Below are 19112 nucleotides of genomic sequence, written 5' to 3'. Positions count from 1 at the left end.
TCAAATAAGGTCCATACAATTGTGGAACACGAGTCTTACATTTCGTTAAGATACATGGTTACAAGCTTTCTCAAGCATGGAGGCTGATAGTCTCATTTCTATTCCTAAAACAATCCTTGCAGGTCAGTGGTCCAATGTCTTACATTACATCCCTACATTAGCATACCTCAACTAAAATGGTTCCCGGAACCTCGGTAAAACTTTCCCCATCGACTTCAAGCAGGTCTGCCAAACTTAACAGTCAACTGATGACCAAATGCAGTCGCCAAGTGGTGCCCAAGTAGCTTACTGTGATTATCATCATCTCAAGTACCTTCCCCAGAATAGAGAGAAACGGTATTCTCTATTTGAAAATTTACGTTCTAAAAGGAGCCTTCTTTAAATGAAAAGGAAGGGCAGGAGAATAAAGAGAAAATCGTATTAGATATTTTTAGTTTTACATTTTAAATAACATTGGAAAATTATTGAGGAATTAAGGTGCAATAACTTGGACATTTTTAAAGTGTTTAAAAATGATCTAAAAATGATCTATTACAGTATGGATACCCAACAAATACCGTCTTGAAAAAAACAACAGATTCCACCTGTAAAAATTCTACGGTTTAAGATATATGTTTTTTTTACCTGTTATCACAAAATAATATATATTTTTTTCTTTTCTTTTTTTTTTGCTTTTTAGGGCCACACCTGTGGCATATGCAGGTTCCCAGGCTAGGGGTCCAACCAGAGCTACAGCTGCTGCCCTACACCACAGCTCACGGCAACACCAGATCCTTAACCCACTGAGCGAGGCCAGCGACTGAACCCGAAACCTCATGGTTCGTAGTCAAAATTCATTTCTGCTGCGCCACAATGGGAACTTCCAAAATAATATATTCTCACTTAAAAGTAAGCTGTTCTCGTCAAATGTGTACCCATCCACCTAACAAATATTTACTGGGTAAACAGTCCATTAGTTGTGAGCAGGCAGACCCAACCATTCGTTTTTATGGAGCTCACACTCTAGTGTTAGTGATGCTAAGTGTATTATTTATCCACATATCATAATTTTATTTTTTTTATTTTTATTTTTTTTGCTTTTTAGGGCCACACCCTCAGCATATGGAGATTCCCAGGCTAGGGGTCTAATTGGAGCTACAGCTGCTGGCCTACACCACAGCCACAGCAACACAGGATCCTAGCTGCATCTGTGACCTATACCACAGCTCACAGCAATGCTGGATCCTTAACCCAGTGAGCGCGGCCAGGGATGGAACCCAAAACCTCATGGTTCCTAGTCAGATTTGTTTCCACTAGGCCATGACGGGAACTCCAGATATTAAAAATATTTGATGAGATTTTTGGGGGAGGAGAGGGAGCAGAGATTGATGGGGATGCAATATCTTTTAAATAGTTAAACTACAAAAATCAGAATTACTGAGATAAAATTAACCTTTATGCTTTACTAATTCAGTAGTTTTTAAACTTTTTAAAAGCAGCATGTTTTTTTCTCAAACCGAATTTCATATGAAACCCTAATACAAAATAGAAGCAAAGCGCTCAAGTTAAAGAGGAAGGGCTTGGGGTACCTCCCCCTTGCCCCTCTTCCTCATCCCGCCACTGGGCAGCTTCTCAGAACCCTCAGGTTCCAGAGAGACCCAGTCCTTAGAGGTGGGAAAGCAGAGTCTTGGAGGAGCCAAGTGATCTGTAGTGGCAGAAACTAAATGAGAACCAGGACCCAGTGTCTCACTCCCACTTTAGCCTCTTCTTCCGATATGCCATGTTTACGAAACTCCAGAGCCACTTGTGATGGTTCTGACTGAATTTAAGGTTGACGATGTTTACACAAGGTCTTTACCTGACACACTGAAAAGCATACAGAGCATGAGGATTGGCAATTGCAGTTCGTTTCATTCATCCACCCGTTCAACAAACACATACCTATCAACCTAGGTACCAGGCTCTGCTCCAGGTGCTGGCAGCCAAGGATGAAACAAGGCGAGGGCCCTGTCCTTACGGAGCTCTGCAGGTTGTGCAGAGGAAGACGGCACCAGGAGAAGGCGACGCAAATGACTTGGGGTCAGGCAGCACAAAGCAGGGGCAAGTTCCAGTAACAAGTGCTCCGTGCCCAGAACAGGAGACGGGCAGAGAACGAGGGGATGAGGTCCAAGGACTGGAAACGTTATGGCACACAGGGACTTGAAGGGCTCTGGATTTGTTTTTGGAGTTAACTGCAAACCTCTCAGAAGCTTTGCAGCAGAAGAGCAGCACGACCTCATGTATAAAGTTCACTCTGAACTCTGGGTTGGACTTAGACTGCATAATAATTAATGATGATAACGTCAGTAATAGTTAATGCTCAGTAAGTACCTACCATGTGTCAGCCACTGCTCAACAAGGGGACATACGGCCTACATACAGCAATAGGCACATAACAACAGTCACTACCACTATTCCCATTTTACAGATGGGGAAACTGAGGCAGAGATGAACTTACCCAAGGGCTCACAGCTAGTGAGCAGCGAGCTCAGAATTCGAACCCGGTGTTGACCCCAGAACCTTCCCTCTTCCCTTCTACATGACACTGAGGTGGAACTTGTGAGAAGAAGGCGCTTGCTGGGCATATTTTAAGGCAGAATCACAGGTTAGACTGGAGTCAAGGGATGAGCAGGGGAAAGGATGATTCCTGGTTTAAAGACAGGAACTAACATATGCTAGTCACTAACCACTGGTAAAACTAACACTGTTCTTGCATCTCTCTATAATAAGGGCACTTTACGATATGTGGGCAAATTATTTCAAGTGATAACCGGAACTTGAAAATGCCTGTCATGGAGAAAAGCTGTTTTTCTGGTTCGTGAATGCAGCGTGTGAGGCAGCATGTGCAACACCTGGAATGGAGGTGAGAAAGCTGATGCAAGTGCAGCACTAGTCCAGAATATGCACAAGCAGTCATTCAGCCTAGTGAGTTAAAACTGAACAATAAAAATTAAGTTCTACCTAGTGTCCCCCAAATGTTTTTATCAGCTCTACAAACAGCCATTTAGTCCCAGATAAATATATGAATCCCTTTCCCATATGCAAAAAACCCCCATCAACACAAATTATCAGGAAGATGTAAAGAACTACATAATAGAAAAACCAAAGTCAAGACTTTTCGCTCCCACCTTGACAACTTTCTAAGCACACAACACAGTAATGGGAACAGGCGATTCACTGGCTGGTTGATATTCCATCAGATAATAACATCAACCAATCATCGAAACACCCTTCCTGGGTTGGTGAGTGTAGGCTGGTGGGAAAGGTAACCACTGAAAGAGAGGGAGACAGTGGCACCCAGGGTGGTTAGTTCGTGCCTGGAGGGGGCGCTGTCCGGGGACAGAGCTGCACTGGCTGCGGAGTCTCACGGGGCCATGGCTGCTACCTGCCTGCCTCTCTTTGCCTCCTGCAGCCTGCAGACGGCCGCCAACGCCGCGTCCCTATCAAGGCATTTTAAATGTTTGTAAATTCTCCATAGCAGAGTTTAAAAACATAAAAGGGAAGAGTTCAAAATGAACGGTGGCTGCAGGCTGCGTGCATTCCCCAGAACTGCGCTACCTGCAGCAGCTTCGCAAGTCTCTCTTGGCCCAGAACCTGTGTTCAAAGCTTCAATCTCTATCAAATGACAACTCATGAAAACCGAAGTCACGTGAAATTAGGTTTTTCACTAGTTAGTTACCTGCTGTCCCTAAAATCCATGCGGAGACTAAGATGTACTGCCAGTGCAGTGGCATCTGGAAGGCCTGGGAGGTAGTCAGGACAAAGGGTGGAGACCTGGTGACGGGCGTACTGCCCTCAAGCCTCCCTCCAGAGGGAGTAACGACGGCCCCAGAGAGGTGGGACCTGCTGGGTTTTCCTCCCTCCCCCTGGGCCCTCAGAGCTGTGGTTGAGGGTGGCTGAGGGGAGGCTCCCCAGCTGAAGAGGCTGCGGTCAGACAGGGAGCAGCAAACCCCAGGTGGGACAAGCCTCCTCCTTCCATTGCACCCGCCCAAGCACACCAGGCAGAGGTGACACTTCAGAAGGAAGGAGCCCGGCACCTGATTAATACGAGCGAGGTGCTGGGGAGGCCTCGGACAGAGCTGCATGCTCTGTGTCCTCTGAGGTGGACTGGGTGCCACGCCAGCGAATAAATGCTTGTCTTTGCTCTTCTTCAGCAATGTCTGTGCCTTGTTAGGGGCTGAACTGTGTCCCCGCAGAATTCCTGACCCTCCGAACCCCAGAATGTGCCTGCATCTGTGAGAAGCCTTTAGAGCGGTGACTCGGGTTAAACGAGGTCACTGGAGTGGGCGCCTAGTCCCCAGGACAGGAGACCTGCGGAGAAGACACACTGTGGACACACACACAGGGAACACCGTGTGAAGACAGAGCAAGACAATGGCATCCACAGACGAGCAGAGAAGAAGCCAACCCGCCCACACCTCGATCTTGGGCTGCCAGCCTCCAGAATGGGGAGAAAGTCCATCTCTGTGGTTCCAGCCACCCGGTCTGGGATGCTTTTGTTGTAGAAGCCCAAACTGACTAAGATACTACCCTTGGGTCTACCTCCGAAGCCTCAAAACTGATTTGCTTTACTAAACACAAATTTTACGGACTGATTTATCTGTTCGTGAAAAGTCACATATTTCATTATTTATGATCATTCGCTTTTATGGTCCTAGGATATTTTCAATGTCAATGACGTAATGAAACGAACCATAGGAATTAAAACTTATTCTACAAAACCATGTCAAAAAGACAACTGAACACAATAAATGTGGAAGGTGGTCACTGGCACATGGACCCACGGGGGTAACGAGAGAGCCCTGGGGTCTCCTGTGGAAACACAGACACGCAGCTGTGGTGACTGACTGGTGACGCTCAAGATGAAAGGGCACCTTTGCAAATGCGGAACCCAGCGTCTAAGCAATACCCTCGGTTTGGGCTGAAACAGTACAACGTGGAGGGATGCATAAAAGACACCTTGCAGTGGTGGCGGAGGACTAGGAAACCCGGCCACCTTTGGGAGAATAATGCCCTATCGCACCCTGTTCCTCGGTACTCGTGTCTGAGCATTTTCATCCTGAGATGCTTTGGTAAATAAAAGGCACATATCAGTAAAGACTAAGAGGCTACACATTTACAATGAAGGATGCATTTCTCAGGAGAAGGAGAGAAACCTGGGGAGGAAGGAACCGACTGAGGTGGTAGTTTCACGTGAGCCTGAAACAAAATGGAAAGGCGCGCGTCATTCACAGAAGGGAGTCTTCCTTTTCAACATAAAGGGTAAGAAAAGTGGTCACCTTACACCTAGCACTACTTTATATTCAAGTCAGGACACAAATTTCTCTAAGGAAGAGACATTAATATTCTATGCATCTCTACATCACATTAGAATTAAAAGAAAATCTTAGCATGTTCCACTTCCCGAACGGTCAAGGGGCCAAAATCCATAGTGGGGGAAAAATGGTGTCTGTTCTCAAATATCCAGAAAGGAGCATCTGAAACTGTGAGGTTCTTTCACGGTAACTCCTAAAACATTTCCCTTTTCCCCAATAGATGATAACCTATTAACGTGACTTCTACTCATTTTTTGTTTTTTTTTTTTGTCTTTTTGCCTTTTCTAGGGCCACACCCACGGCACATGGAGGTTTCCCAGGCTAGGGGTCTTAATCGGAGCTGTAGCCGCCAGCCTACGCCACAGCCACAAAGCAACGTGGGAGCTGAGCCGCATCTGCGACCTACACCACAGCTTACGGTAACGCCAGGTCCTTAACCTACTGAGCGAGGGCAGGGATCGAACCTGCAACGTCATGATTCCCAGTCAGATTCGTTAACCACTGAGCCATGACGGGAACTCTGACTTCTACTTATTCTGCAGGCCTTCCTATAGCAGGTAAAATAGTAGCAGAATTACAGGCGAAGTTTTGACAAAATGCCCACTCATTCACATGCAGCTAACAGGAATTAGAGCAGTGACACACCATTCAAAAAAACAGTACAAAAACATAATGGTAATAAATACCCAAGATCTACACAGCCATGAAACCGGATGTAGCAGGTTTGCAGAAAAAAAAAAAAAAAAACCAGCGTAGACAAAAGGACACCGTGTCTAACTAATCCCTAAGTGTCCATATCTCGTGAGGAACTGGGGGTCTGTGAGAAGCACGCAGTAAGCACCTGAACGGTATAGGGACACTGAGAGGATGCGGCCTCTTTGCCCCGACACAGATTTTCACGAAGCATGGAAGAAAGCAAAGTAGTTTGAAAGAGGCAGTAGGCAAGAAGATAAAAAGGAGCCTTCTAAAATCTAAGTGCTGAAAAAGCCTAGTCCCTTCCAGTTTTAGGGACAGCAGTGTAAGTCAGGCTGGCAGGCCTTGCGCGGAGCGGGTGAGTGACTGCCAGGTGCCAGGGCCAAACTGCAGTGCTGGGAGCTGCCTCACTTCAAACAGGGTCGCCGGCTCATACCTACTGTCCATGGAGGCCCGAGACCAGGGAGCAGGCTAACGTCCACCAAGTGGAGCTAACGCACGGCTGGAACCCGCATCAATGTCCATCTTCTCCAAGCAGCTGCTGGCATTGGGACTGTGCTGTGCACAGGTCATTCCTGACCCAACGCCTCTGAACAGTGGAACTTCTCAGCAATTCTGCAGCGGTTAATGTACACTTGCTGAGCATTTCTAAGGGCCCTTAAGGCAACTGTGACTGTCTCTCAAGAGGAATGAGAAGGGGTGGAAAGAAGGGACCAGAAAAGAGGGGACAGATGAGAGGGAAGGGGGAGGAGGGAGAGCAGAGCAGGGAAGGCAGGGGAGGGAGAAAATGAGAGGGGAGGCAGGGTGGGAAGGAAGGCCTGGAGGCCTGGCGCCCTTCCTGGAGGCCGTGAGCAGGAGGCGGTCCTGGTTCACCAGACTGAGTGGGCAGCGCCCCCCTCCCTGCAACCAGGGGCTCTGTGCCCACGCGGGTGATCTGACCTCTGCGTGTAATTACACGCGTGAGAGAAAAGATTACTCGTGCTAGCTTCGCTGAGCTGAAGCCAGCTCTGCAGGCCTCTAAAGGACATCGGCCATCAGCGGCGGTCATACTTTCGCATGCGAATAAATATCAGCCACCCTCTCTCCACAAAGGTCTATCCAAAGAAGCATTCAACATCTCATGCCATCTCTTCAGATTCATCTTAGCCGACTCAAAGGGCCCCACCCCAACAGCTGCATGGGCCTTTGTTTGGTTTAAGTATCTCCTTTTACCCCAAGCAGCTGAGTGTAACTAAACGATTCAAGCATAACTGATGTCAAAACAGACAATACGTATTAGTGTTTATTATCCCCGTTCATCCTGGACTTCTTTGCAACAGACACAGTGTGGTTTTGCTCAGGCCACTACAGCTGCCTGCCTAAAACTGTGTTCTTCCCTTCTTCCCCTGAAAACCAGGAGTTTAAATGAAGAAGTGAGGAAAGCAGCGTAATTCTCATCTAAGAGGGATACTTTTGTGAAAAATGCCACATTAACGATATTTTTCACTAGTGGTGGTTGGTTGTTTGTTCGTCTTTTTAGGGCCACACCCTTGGCATATGGAGGCTCCCAGATTAGGGGTCCAATCAGGGCTGCAGCTGCCAGCCTACACCACAGCCTCAGCAACGCAGGTTCCAAGCTATGTCTGCGACCTACACCACAGCTCACGGCAACGCTGTACCTGTAACCCACTGGGCGAGGCCAGGGATAGAGTCTGCGTCCTCATGAATACTAGTCGGATTCATTACCACTGAGCCACAACAGGAACTCTGAGTGGTTTTTTTTTTTTTAATTAAAAAAATTAGAATAAATTTCGTGATAATACTCATGAACATACCTTAAGCAACTTGCTATGGGCCAGCAACTATGAGTATGCTCTGCTTTATAGTGGGGGGGGGGTCAAACATTTCTGTAAAATGCCTTTTAAAAAAATAGTTTGGGCTTTTCACAGGCCACACAGCCTCTGTTGAAACTACTTAATTCTGCCACCGTCACAAAAGCAGCCATGGATCAAGTGCAAGGGAATGGGCAAGGCTGCGTTCCAATAAAGCTTTATTTATAGAGACAGGCTCCGGGCCATTTGGCCTGCAGGCTGTGTAGTTTGCTGACCCCTGCTTTCCAGCACGCAAGGAGAATACGTGCTAATTTTCTCTGCGTCCTTTTCGTGGCTCAGGGTACTGCCACTATCTGTCTTCTCCCACGCTGACGTGATCGCTAACTCATGGTGCCCTGTTTGTCTACCCCGCTGCTCTAGTTTTATCTATCCCAGTTGGGTTAAAAATCATTTTTATCAATCTCGGTTATAAAGTGTTGCACTTTAATGCTCTATCTTAACCTGGCTCGACCACAATAATCTCTGTATGCCAGCGCCAACAATTAGACTATTCTGCTCAAAAGAGGAACTGTGGTTTGATATATTTCAGAATAAAGGCAAAAATGTTTATTAGCTATTTTTTCTTAAATAACATTTTCCCCCCTAAAAAAATAAAAGCCAACAGAAGTTTTCGTCATGGCTCAGAGGTTAACAAACCCAACTAATATCCATGAGGATTCAGGTTCGATCCCTGGCCTCGCTCAGTGGGTTGAGGATCGGGCATTGCTGTGAGCTGTGGTGTAGGTCGCAGATGAGGCTCAGATCCCATGTCGTGTGGCTGTGGTGTAGGCCGGTAGCTGCAGCTCTGATTCAACCCCTAGCCTGGGAACCTCCATAGGCAGGGAGTGCAGTCCTAAAATGCAAAAAAATAAAATAAAAATAAAAAGCCAACAAAAAGAATACTCTTAAGCATCCCTAAAAAAATAAGTGCCTCTTAAATCCCTTGGGGCTTGTCCATCTTTGACCTTACTCAGGTCTCTGTCACCACCTGGTGGACACCACACTCAACTACAAGTCTCGAAGGCAATGGCCTCAGAAGTTGGGAGCTCTCTGCACCCAACTGGAGACCTGCAAGCCCAGGAAAGTGCAGTTTGCTGTGAGCTGCGTCCTACGGTAAATGTCAACAACAGAACACAGGCACTCCGACTCTTCTAACAGTTTCCAGTGAGAAAGAGTGGGGCCGCTGTCTGGAAAATTCTTCTGGGACACAATCCTTATTCCTTCCCAGAATAAACAGTAAGTCCACTGGGTTTTAAAATGTTGGCACAAAAGAAATGTTATACTTTCTAAATTATAGCTATAATCTTTTTTTTTTTAAAAATACCCCCCCCCAAAAGTTATTATAGTTAGGCTTCACAGGCCAGACTTTTTTTTCTAGTAGATTAAACTTGAAAGATAAGGAAAGCGAAAAAGAGATAATTATTTACATGCATTTACTGTTATACATCTAGTTTAATACCACATACATTCGACAGATCTCTGTAAAATTACTTAATTTTTAAAATCTGCACTCTGTGTTTCCTGTATTTCAATCCGCCTGCTCATATGCAGAAACTGTTATGCACGTGTGAGGGCATCGGTTTCCCATATGCAAACAAATTAAAGTGAAAACCCACTCAAACACTCCAAAGTAGGACATGTTTTTTTTAAACTAATACACCATACAACTCACCTGTCTGTGTGCACAGTCAGGAGAGAGGATCCCACTCCCTCCCACTTGCCCCACACTAATCTCCCACCCTGCACGGTACTGCGAGAGCCCTGGACCAGCCATCAGGCCACCCAGGCTCTCCGGGCGATAACGCCCCCGCGGGTCTGCAGCGTCACCGTCGGCATCTCATGATCAGTCTCGCCTTCTGTAAAATGCAACTTCCACTCGCTCTGCTACTGCGGATGGTTTCTCAAAAGTCAGACGATGAAAAGTAAAAAGGGCTTCTTGTGATAGCAGCTTAACGCACCATGGTTACTTCTGTTGAGACATTACTGGTGTATCAACCTTTCTAAATCTAAGTAGGGATTCCATTTGGAGAGGTAGATTTAAGTAATATGTCTGCATTTTCTTAAAATAAGAATAAAGCCATAAGCAGCAGATAAGACCCTGATTTACACAATGTCATCACAAGGATGCTTAGGTTTTCAAGCAGAAAGGGCCCGTGTTAGCTGCGCGTGTCTCCCAATCTGAACTATAAGTTATATAAAGTGTTTGACCATTTTCTTACCAGGTTCCGGAAGGTCTAATTTTGCCCGCTTGAGTTCTGCCATAGAAATCTGAAGTTGCTCTATCACAAAGTCATCTTCAAAGAAAAAATCCTTTGCCAAGGTCTCCTGGAGAAATTCTACAAGTTCTTCCATTGACAATTTCATAAGATGTTCTAAGAAAGGATAAGAAAAAGAAACAACAGCTATTTTAGGTTGAGAAGACGACATATTCTATTCTGATTTTTTTTTTTTTTAAGAGCACAACACAGAACTTAGACATGGCCTTGTGAATATCACCAAAACTCAGTAGGACAAAAGTATTTTCTGGTATTAAAGCAGTCACAGTGAAAGGCAGGTGAGAAGAGAATACTGCTAAATACCTTCAGTGCTGGAAGTTCCCGGGCCAGGGGTCAAACCCCCACAGCAGTGACCCGAGCCGCTGCAGTGACAACGCCAGATCCTTAAACCGCTGTTCTGCAGGAGACCTCAGGCGTTAATATTAACCCAGAGCAAGAGCTTCTTAGACAGAGCAGCGGACAGAGACCACCCAGGATGACGCGTGTGCTTTGTTTTCCGGATATGGAGCTCAGACTGCCAGGGCACACCCACTTCTAACTCTGTATTTTTACTCTATCAGAATCTCTCAAAACTCCAGGTTATTAATTTTATTTGTATTTCTACCTAGGAAATTAATTTTACTGAAAAAATTCAAATTACAGATACAAAGCCGAAACTAAAAATATGTTAAGATCTACTAGCCACTGCCCTACAAGCAGATGTGTGTATGCTTATCAATTTACAAAAATAAATGATATTTTCCATGTTAATCACCCCATTTTCCCCCGCTCAGTAACATCCACAGACGTCACTGACGCCTTTCACTTCAGCACAAGTGATTTTACACCGTCCTTGTTAACAGCCACCTGAGAGTCCACCGCTTGTACTGGCTATTCTTGAACTGGTCTCCACTACTGGGCATTTAGGTTGCTTCTAATTTTAAAAGAAAATGTATTAAAGTACAGCTGATTTACAATGGTGTGTCAATGTCTGCTGTGACTCACTCATATAATCATACACACATTCTTTTTCTCAGACTGCCTTCCATCATGTTCTCGCCCAAGAAACTGGATACAGTTCCCCATGGTTGCTTCTAATTTTTTCACTGTTTAAAATCACTGTGTGACTTTTCATTTTTTTTAAAGTAACAATGTCTCTAAATACTGGCAAGGCAATTGGGGGGAAAAAAAAACAAGGAAAAATAGTAGGAGCTTTGACTAACTATTGGTCTAGACACAGTTTCTGAAGCTCTACAGGGTGAAGGAACTTTGCTTAAGTCCTTAAGCTCTCTCTTGCTAACGAAGAAAAAATACTCAGCAGGAGATGAAGTTTTTCCATACCTAATTTAATCTAATGATACGGTAGGATATAAAGCAATTTTTATGCTTAAAGTTTATTTACAAAGGTGAAGAAATGGAAATAGAAAATAAAAACAGAAACAGAGGGAGTTCCCATAGTGGCTCAGTGGTGATGAGTTTGACTAGTATCCGTGAGGACGCGGGTTCAATCCCTGGCCTCACCCAGTGGGTTAAGCTATAGCTTTGATTTGACCCCTAGAGCCTGGGAACTTCCATATGCCTCACACGCAGCCCTAAAGAGCAAAACAAAACAACAACAGCAACAACAACAACAAAAAACAAATAGAAAACTTTCTATTTGTCAAAATCAATCAAGAGTCATAAGTAAAACATAATTTAAGAGAAAAGGGCCATGGAGAAATATAACATCGTACGTCTACCTTCTGACTGTTTAGCGAACATTAGTAAGTTGTATCTTTTTTTTTTTTTTTTTGCTTTTTAGGGCTGCACCTGTGCAATATGGAAGTTCCCAGGTTAGGGGCTGAATCAGAGCTACAGCTGCCGGCCTATGCCACAGCCACAGCCACGCAGGATCCAAGCCAGTCTGCAAACTGCACCACTGCTCACGTCAATGCCGGATCCTTAACCCACTGAGTGAGGCCAGGGATTGAACCCACATCCTCATGGATACTAGCTGGATTTGTTTCCACTGTGCCACAACGGGAACTCCCAATAAGTACGTATCTGACTTAAGATACGTACTTAAGTATACAAAAGGAAAGTATACTTTTGTTCTATGTCTGGACCAGTTCATAATCCAGAGAGAAAAGTACAGCAGGGGTGGGTTGGGGTGGGGACTGGCTGACGGCTTTCCTGTGGCTATAATGACAGACCCTCCGTCTCGGGAGATAACTCATCACCAAACGGGTTCATCTTGGTGCCGTGGTTTGCCCGCTGCAGGGGGAGGAAGATGAACCACAACACTTCAGAATCCTCTTCTTTCAGAGTAAATACTACAGACGTACCTGATTTTAAAATTTTCACTCCTATGTAGAATCTGGAGAGTCCGGCACTCCTGAAGTCCCTGCTTTTCAAGGAGTCACCAAACAATCTCCTATCAAATCGACTAACATGTTCTTAGAGCAACACCAGCAACCAGAGAGAAAAACTACAAAACCTGCCCCCAGATACTCAATGATCGTATCCCTGAGCTGGGAAAATGACCGGATGAATCGCTCAGGAGCAACACGAGGGAGCAGAGAGGCGCGTGTACCACACAGCGACGGGGCCTCGGCCAGACGGGAAGCACTCAACGGCTCCTCCCTGCACAGCAACCACTGGGCTCACCTCAGACTTAAGGTTCTTCACACCCATGAAGACAAACTCTCTTGATTTCTGAAGTAAGTAGAGCACATCAACTTCATAGAGCCTTTGGAACACGGCAACTGAAGGCTTTAAAGCCTTGTGCTGCGCCTGGACAACCGTGGCCATGGACGGCACGTGGCCCAAAGGCCGCAGAGCAGCCAGACAGGGAGATGAGCAGGAGGCTGCCCGTCTCCGGGCCATGGCCTGGGGCTGGGTGCTTCCTTCCTGGGGGAGGGATGAAGCAATAGCATCCCTCCAGCCCTCGGATGGAAGCGCCCATCACTCGGTCTCTCCTCCCATAGACCCGAGATTCAGACCAGTGAGAAGGAAATAAGGGGTCCCCTGTGGAAACAAACACTTAATAAAAATCCTGTTATTAGCGGAACCAACGCACTGCATTGTACTTAAGTGTGAAGATGATACCAACAGAGAAAAGAGTCAGGGGCCTTTGCAATGCAGTTGGGAGAAAGAACCAAGGAAGGCAGATTACCAGCTGAACATAACCTCTTCACAGATTTTCAAGGATTTTTTGAACTTATTACTAAAAGAAAACAAATTTGAAGTTGGGATAAGAAATCCAGAGTTAAAACAAAGCAAGGTTTTGGTGAACTCTTGATACTGAAACGTGTTCTTACTTCTGTGTAATTTCAAGATTGTGTAAGACATGGCAGGAAGGACTCGCTCTCCTTCAAAGATGTAGATGTCCCATATCCTGAGGTTGAGGGTGAAGGGAGTCTGCAATTAAACACAAGGCAGAATGAGGACTAATGGCTGGCCCTTGTCTGGCATTTGTAATTTTATGATTGGGTTTTGTCAATAAATACTCACACGATCAAGGAAACACTGAAAAAACCACTTCATTGTGTAAAAACTTGTGTAGATTTCTTGAGAGTCCTGAAAAAAACAAAGACTCAACAATTTCTGGATTGCTGCATACAAAGTCTGACAATATAATACTAACAGGCAGGATGCTGGAGGGAGCTGTCACAGCTAAACAAAACCATTCACTACACATTTTTTTTCCTGCTGGAGTTATTTCCACTTTTTCCTCCCTCTTCCTCTCCCTCAATTTTACTTCTGAAAATCGCCCTGAGAATAAGTCCTTCATAGGATAAGACCTTAAAATAACACCTTGATTCTCTTCGATATGTTCTAAAGGGAAGTAGCTGTGCTTTACGAAATTACTCTGGTTTATAGAGAGCATGTACATGGTTCACTCAAGACTAGTTTGTATGATCCTTACAATACTTTTAGTACAAATTAAAAAACCTCCCTTAAAAACTATACCATTGCTCTATCAGCTTCAAAGAAGTTTGATTCTACGAGTCAGGGCTGTGATAGCTCATCAGTACTAAATGTCACCAACCTAACGTCCTTCAAACAACTGAAAATCGTAACTGCTCAGTAAATGAAATGACAAGCCTGCAAATCAATAAGGTAACTGGGCCAAGGGCTCTGCTCTCAGGTCTTCTGGCTTTATTCTTGTGCAGTGGGCGTAAGTCAATGTCACGTCTACCTACCAAGTGCTGCTTAAGCTTGGACAAAAATTTATTCAGTATTTTTTCATGATGTTCTTGAAACCTCAAGAGTTTGGGAAAACCATGGACAAAAAACCCTAGAATACAAACAGAAAAACAATACTTCACAAACAATACCAACAAAAATCCCTAGTTTAAAATGCAATACATTTCTTTCACTTTTTAACTGTCAACGACAAAAACAAATCCAGTGTTACCCAGATATTTTTCTTCCCCACCAAAGAAACCACTGTGTATGAGCTTTGGTTAATGTGTTTGCTAAGGACTTCCTACAACCTTGTAAAAATATAAAAGAGGATAGAAGCTTTCTGGATTAGAAGGGAAACTAGGAAGTTAAGGGGGAAAAAAAGGCAACTGAGGCCATTTATGAAGATTAACTGTTCCCCTGAAGTATTTACTGGGTCACATCTTATATGCACACGTTTTTTTAAGTGATTCTAATCCTGGTTACTTATCATTTCGTTTTACCATTAACTACGTCACAATATTGAATGACTTTTCCAGGCTTCCTCGAGGAACATCACTAGCACCGTGCTTCCTAAGTTATGAGCACTTTGTAATCCTCTCCAGAAGTGATATTACCATCAGCTAAAACAAACAGGCACGGTATGATCAATGTTAATGTATTTTATCCCAAGTGATTATACAATGTAATCCACAAGATTTCTAGGAAGTAACACATTGTAAATGGGAAGTTTATTATTAACTTTTCATCTTTAGCTCATGGAACTTTACATCTATTTTTATTCATAGGTTTCCTTTCAGATATGCTACACGATGAACTTCTGGTTTTCTTCACGTTAGTGTTTTCCAACCTGGGTTCTCTACGTGACTCTGAAAGATGTCCTACGCTTTTAAAAGAATCCAGGAGAAATATTACGTATTTTATATACTTCTTCTTGCACACGTTCATGAGGCAAATGAGTTTCTGAATGTTTCTAAGTTGCTTTATAGACTAAAGAAACTGATTTTTCTTTGTTTACCTCATCTCTTGGTCTGGTTTGATCCTGGAGTCCATTTTTCCCTACAGTGTATCTGTTTCCAAAAAGTGAAACCAGGTCCCTCCAAGGACCCAAGGGACACACAGGTGGGAAAGCTGCTGTAAAATCTCAGAGAAGGGGTATTTCTTAACCAAATCTCAGCTTTCTAAGCTGTGTGTAAAATTTTCCAGAGACAGAAAATTCCTTCCTTAGTAATATTTTCCAGTGAAATGATTTCATAAGAAAATCTATATCTCTCCTTCTGTGCCACTTTCATGGTCAATTTGATAGGAATGGGAGTTGGAAGAATGAGAAAAAGTCTGATTTTGACAAAGGCAATCCCTTCAACAACAAACTAGCTCAAGGATGCTGAGACACCTAACACTGCTTCGCTTTTCAGTGGTATCCCAGACTTGATCTTGAAATTTCCTTTTCTTCAGCCCTCGCTTTCCTCGACCCATATCAAGTGATGCCACTTTCACATAGGAAATGGAAGAACGGGGGACAGCTTTAGTTATAAAATTTCATAGGCAGACCTAGAAACAAGTACCTCTAAGTAGAAACTTGCCCATAATAATGACCTACACTGCTCTGTAAATGTTGAGATAGTAAAATTAATACTGCTTTATAGACTAGACTGGTGACAATAATTGCTGAAAGCGAGCTATCAGGTATGTTTAAAAGCAATGACGCTTCTAAAATTGGCCAATATTCCACATCATGACCTACTACTTAAACTGTAACGTTGCATTGTACTTCAAGATACCTCAGGAACACCAGCTCATGGTAAAGTAAAATAAAGACTGATAAGGAAGAATTATTGTCCCTCAAGATGCCTTTTTATTTTCTTTTATTTATTTATTTATTTTTTTGTCTTTTTGCCATTTCTTGGGCCGCTCCCGCGGCATATGGAGGTTCCCAGGCTAGGGGTCGAATTGGAGCTGTAGCCACCGGCCTACACCAGAGCCACAGCAACGCGGGATCCGAGCCACGTCTGCGACTTACACCACAGCTCACGGCAACGCCGGATCGTTAACCCACGGAACAAGGCCAGGTATCGAACCCGCAACCTCATGGTTCCTAGTCGGATTCGTTAACCACTTCGCCACGACAGGAACTCCATGATGCCTTTTTAAACGATACTATCTATTGGATGACAGCTCAATGTAATGTTTCTTGTTGTGACTCAGGTTTATTTATTTATTTTTGGCCGCACCCATGGCACGTGGAAGTTCCTGGCCGGGGGTCAAACCCGTACCACAGCAGCAACCAAGCCACTGCAGTGACAACACTGGACCCTTAAACCACAGAGCCACCAGGGAACTCCTAATGTGTCTTACTACTGGAGTCTATTTATGGGCTGCAAAGTTCCCAGAAATAGTTACCATGTAGAGAGTATTTATTTTTAGAAATTTCACAAGGAACACTGAGGGGGATAGCTAAATGCAAACACACGCGCACACAAATAACCCTACTGGAGCCACATGGCAAACATGTGAGATTTAATCAAATTTGACTACTTTCGAAAATTTATAATCTCACTTGAACATGTGGCAGGTTCCCTACCACATAAAGCTTCAACATTCACAAACAGAACTTAGACAGCCCATTCTTAGAGTGACTAGTGCTAAAACTGCTTTCAGTCTGGTATTACCACGTGCAACGGCACTGGAAAAATGATGACAAATGCCATATTTATTGCCAAGAGAAGTTACAACTCAACTCTCAAAGTTTACTGCATATGCTTGGCAAATATAAAGAAAAGGTTATTAGAAACAGCCTTCAGATTTGAAAACCAAAAAGTTATGCAAGTTTTAAAATATTAAAGTACCCAGCATATGTTATCGGCCTTCTTATTATACAATGGAATCAATTTTCAGGCTGAAAACTAAAAACACACACTTGAAACTACTGATTATGTGCCTTTCCCTTAAAACCAAGTGTCCTTCCTCAATTATTATCTTTGACAAAGACGTATGGATTCGTCGCCAGTCAACGGCACGCTGAGGGACGACTGCCTAAAAGTTTTGATCAAAAGCCCAGTAATACAGCTTTTCCTAAATTCTTCCAAACCGAAATGAGTTTCTTCGGACTGTGGCAAGGAAAGAATTTTAAAATGCCAGCAGTGTATATACTCTGTAGTAAACACAAAGGAATATAAGTAAGAACAGAAAAACTTTAAAAAGTTCAATAAAGAAGAATGAAAAAAAGAAATCAGTAACAAGCACTAATTAGAAGAACAAGCCGGTAGACATGAACTTTTTGTACAGCATCTTCCAAAGTTGGACTTTGTTTGAATTTGCCTTTTTCTCCCTCCCTTGTTTGTTGTTTCTGATCACCTGTGGGGTTTTCTTACCATGCATGGCATGTTTGGGGCCCGAGAACAGTTTGACCAGGGCCCAGAAGGCATCTTCTTCATTCATATACATGAGGAGTAAAGCTGTGATCTGGCTCATGCCCTGACAGTATCCAACTTCCTAAGGAGTGAATGAGAACAGAGAAACGGGGGGTTTAAGATCAAACTACATGCATAGGCACATAGAAAAAACGGACATGAAACAATCAGAAATGCCTAAACACCTTGTTTAATGGCCAAGTCTACAGAGGAAGATTACAATCTCAACACCATTGAGCCACACACCGTCAAAGAATACACCCCGTGTTCGAGAATGAAGGTGACAATGCAGCAGTAAGGATGCGTCTAAACCGACACGTGTTTTCCTGACCCCTGCTCAACAGCATCACACCTTCTGCAAAGAGCACAGTTTCCTTTACTGTTTATGTGCGAGTCTCAGCTCAAATTCCTCTTCTTTGCTCAGATGCTGGCAAATCTCTCCCCTGGTACAGTCCCCAATCTGCTACCTTTTCTCTAGGCTTCCGGGCCCTTATGTAGACACATTCTGGGGTTCCCATGCAGCCTATGCCCCTTCCCTGAGTACTGCCCACTGCCCCCAGGATCCATGCTTACGACGTGGCCTCGGGGAGTTGTGTCTGTGCCGTGTGAACCTCAGCTGATGGAGGAAAGGGCACCCGACCCAGGGACCCATGAGCGGGCTGCACAACTATTTCACTCTCTCACTGGTCAGATACTTTCTCTAGGAAAACTGAATAAAGCCACAGAGACTGCAATCAGATGGTGGGGTGTCCTGAACAGAGCGGTCACGCCGAGTCTATGGGTCCAGATTAGCCTTGGAAAACAGGTAAGTGCCCAAAAGAACACGCTGGAGAGAGAAGAAGTGAAACGAACAGCTCCCGAGAGAACCAGTTACCACGTGGCCCAGAGTGGCAGAGAGAGGGAAGCTCCTCACCTCCCACAAGCGCCATTTCTACGCAAAGTCCCTTAACTTGCCCAAGTTTGAGTGAACTTCTGTCCCTTGTAACATAAAGCTTTTGATTATTTTTTTTAGCTGTGCCTGCGTCATGCATAAGTTCCTAGGGCCAAGATCGAATCCGTGCCATGTAGCATCCAATCCTTAGCCCACTGAGCCACCAGGGAACTCCAACCCTTCGGATCAGCATAGCAGTGATACTCGGTTAAAGGTGTCCTTCCCGGAATCCAGTCAACAGGCATTTATTTGGCACATCTATATTAGTTTTAACACTAGATGATCTTTCTCCCAAATTCTCTCTCCCCCCAGAGTAATAAATATGTACCTTAAGAATATGCTCTATTACTAAAATTTTAGTTTTGGCCTACTCCAGGAGGTAGCAAGCAGGTTCAATGAGTATCCCATCTGGACCTCACTGAATGGCAGCCTCTGGGGCCATGAAGAGTCATCAAGAGTCAAGGAGAAATTCA

General features: G+C 44.3%; 1 protein-coding gene across 5 annotated transcripts in view; it reads right to left on the bottom strand.

Moving 5' to 3' along the window:
* Positions 1 to 19112, bottom strand: part of USP6NL (USP6 N-terminal like) — a 201261-nt gene that overhangs the window by 3330 nt on the left and 178819 nt on the right. For all 5 annotated transcript variants that reach the window (XM_047755322.1, XM_047755323.1, XM_047755324.1 and 2 more), the window contains 5 exons: positions 17670 to 17790; positions 14316 to 14410; positions 13624 to 13689; positions 13431 to 13530; positions 10096 to 10248 (listed from right to left, as the gene is read on the bottom strand). In XM_047755322.1, coding sequence (XP_047611278.1) covers positions 10096 to 10248; positions 13431 to 13530; positions 13624 to 13689; positions 14316 to 14410; positions 17670 to 17790 — 535 coding nt within the window. The remainder of the gene's footprint in view (positions 1 to 10095; positions 10249 to 13430; positions 13531 to 13623; positions 13690 to 14315; positions 14411 to 17669; positions 17791 to 19112) is intronic.

The sequence above is a fragment of the Phacochoerus africanus genome, chromosome 12, assembly GCF_016906955.1.
Source record: "Phacochoerus africanus isolate WHEZ1 chromosome 12, ROS_Pafr_v1, whole genome shotgun sequence".
NCBI classification, from domain to species: domain Eukaryota; kingdom Metazoa; phylum Chordata; class Mammalia; order Artiodactyla; family Suidae; genus Phacochoerus; species Phacochoerus africanus.
The sequence above is the reverse complement of the archived record's forward strand: the minus strand, read 5'-3'. Positions and strand labels throughout refer to the sequence as shown.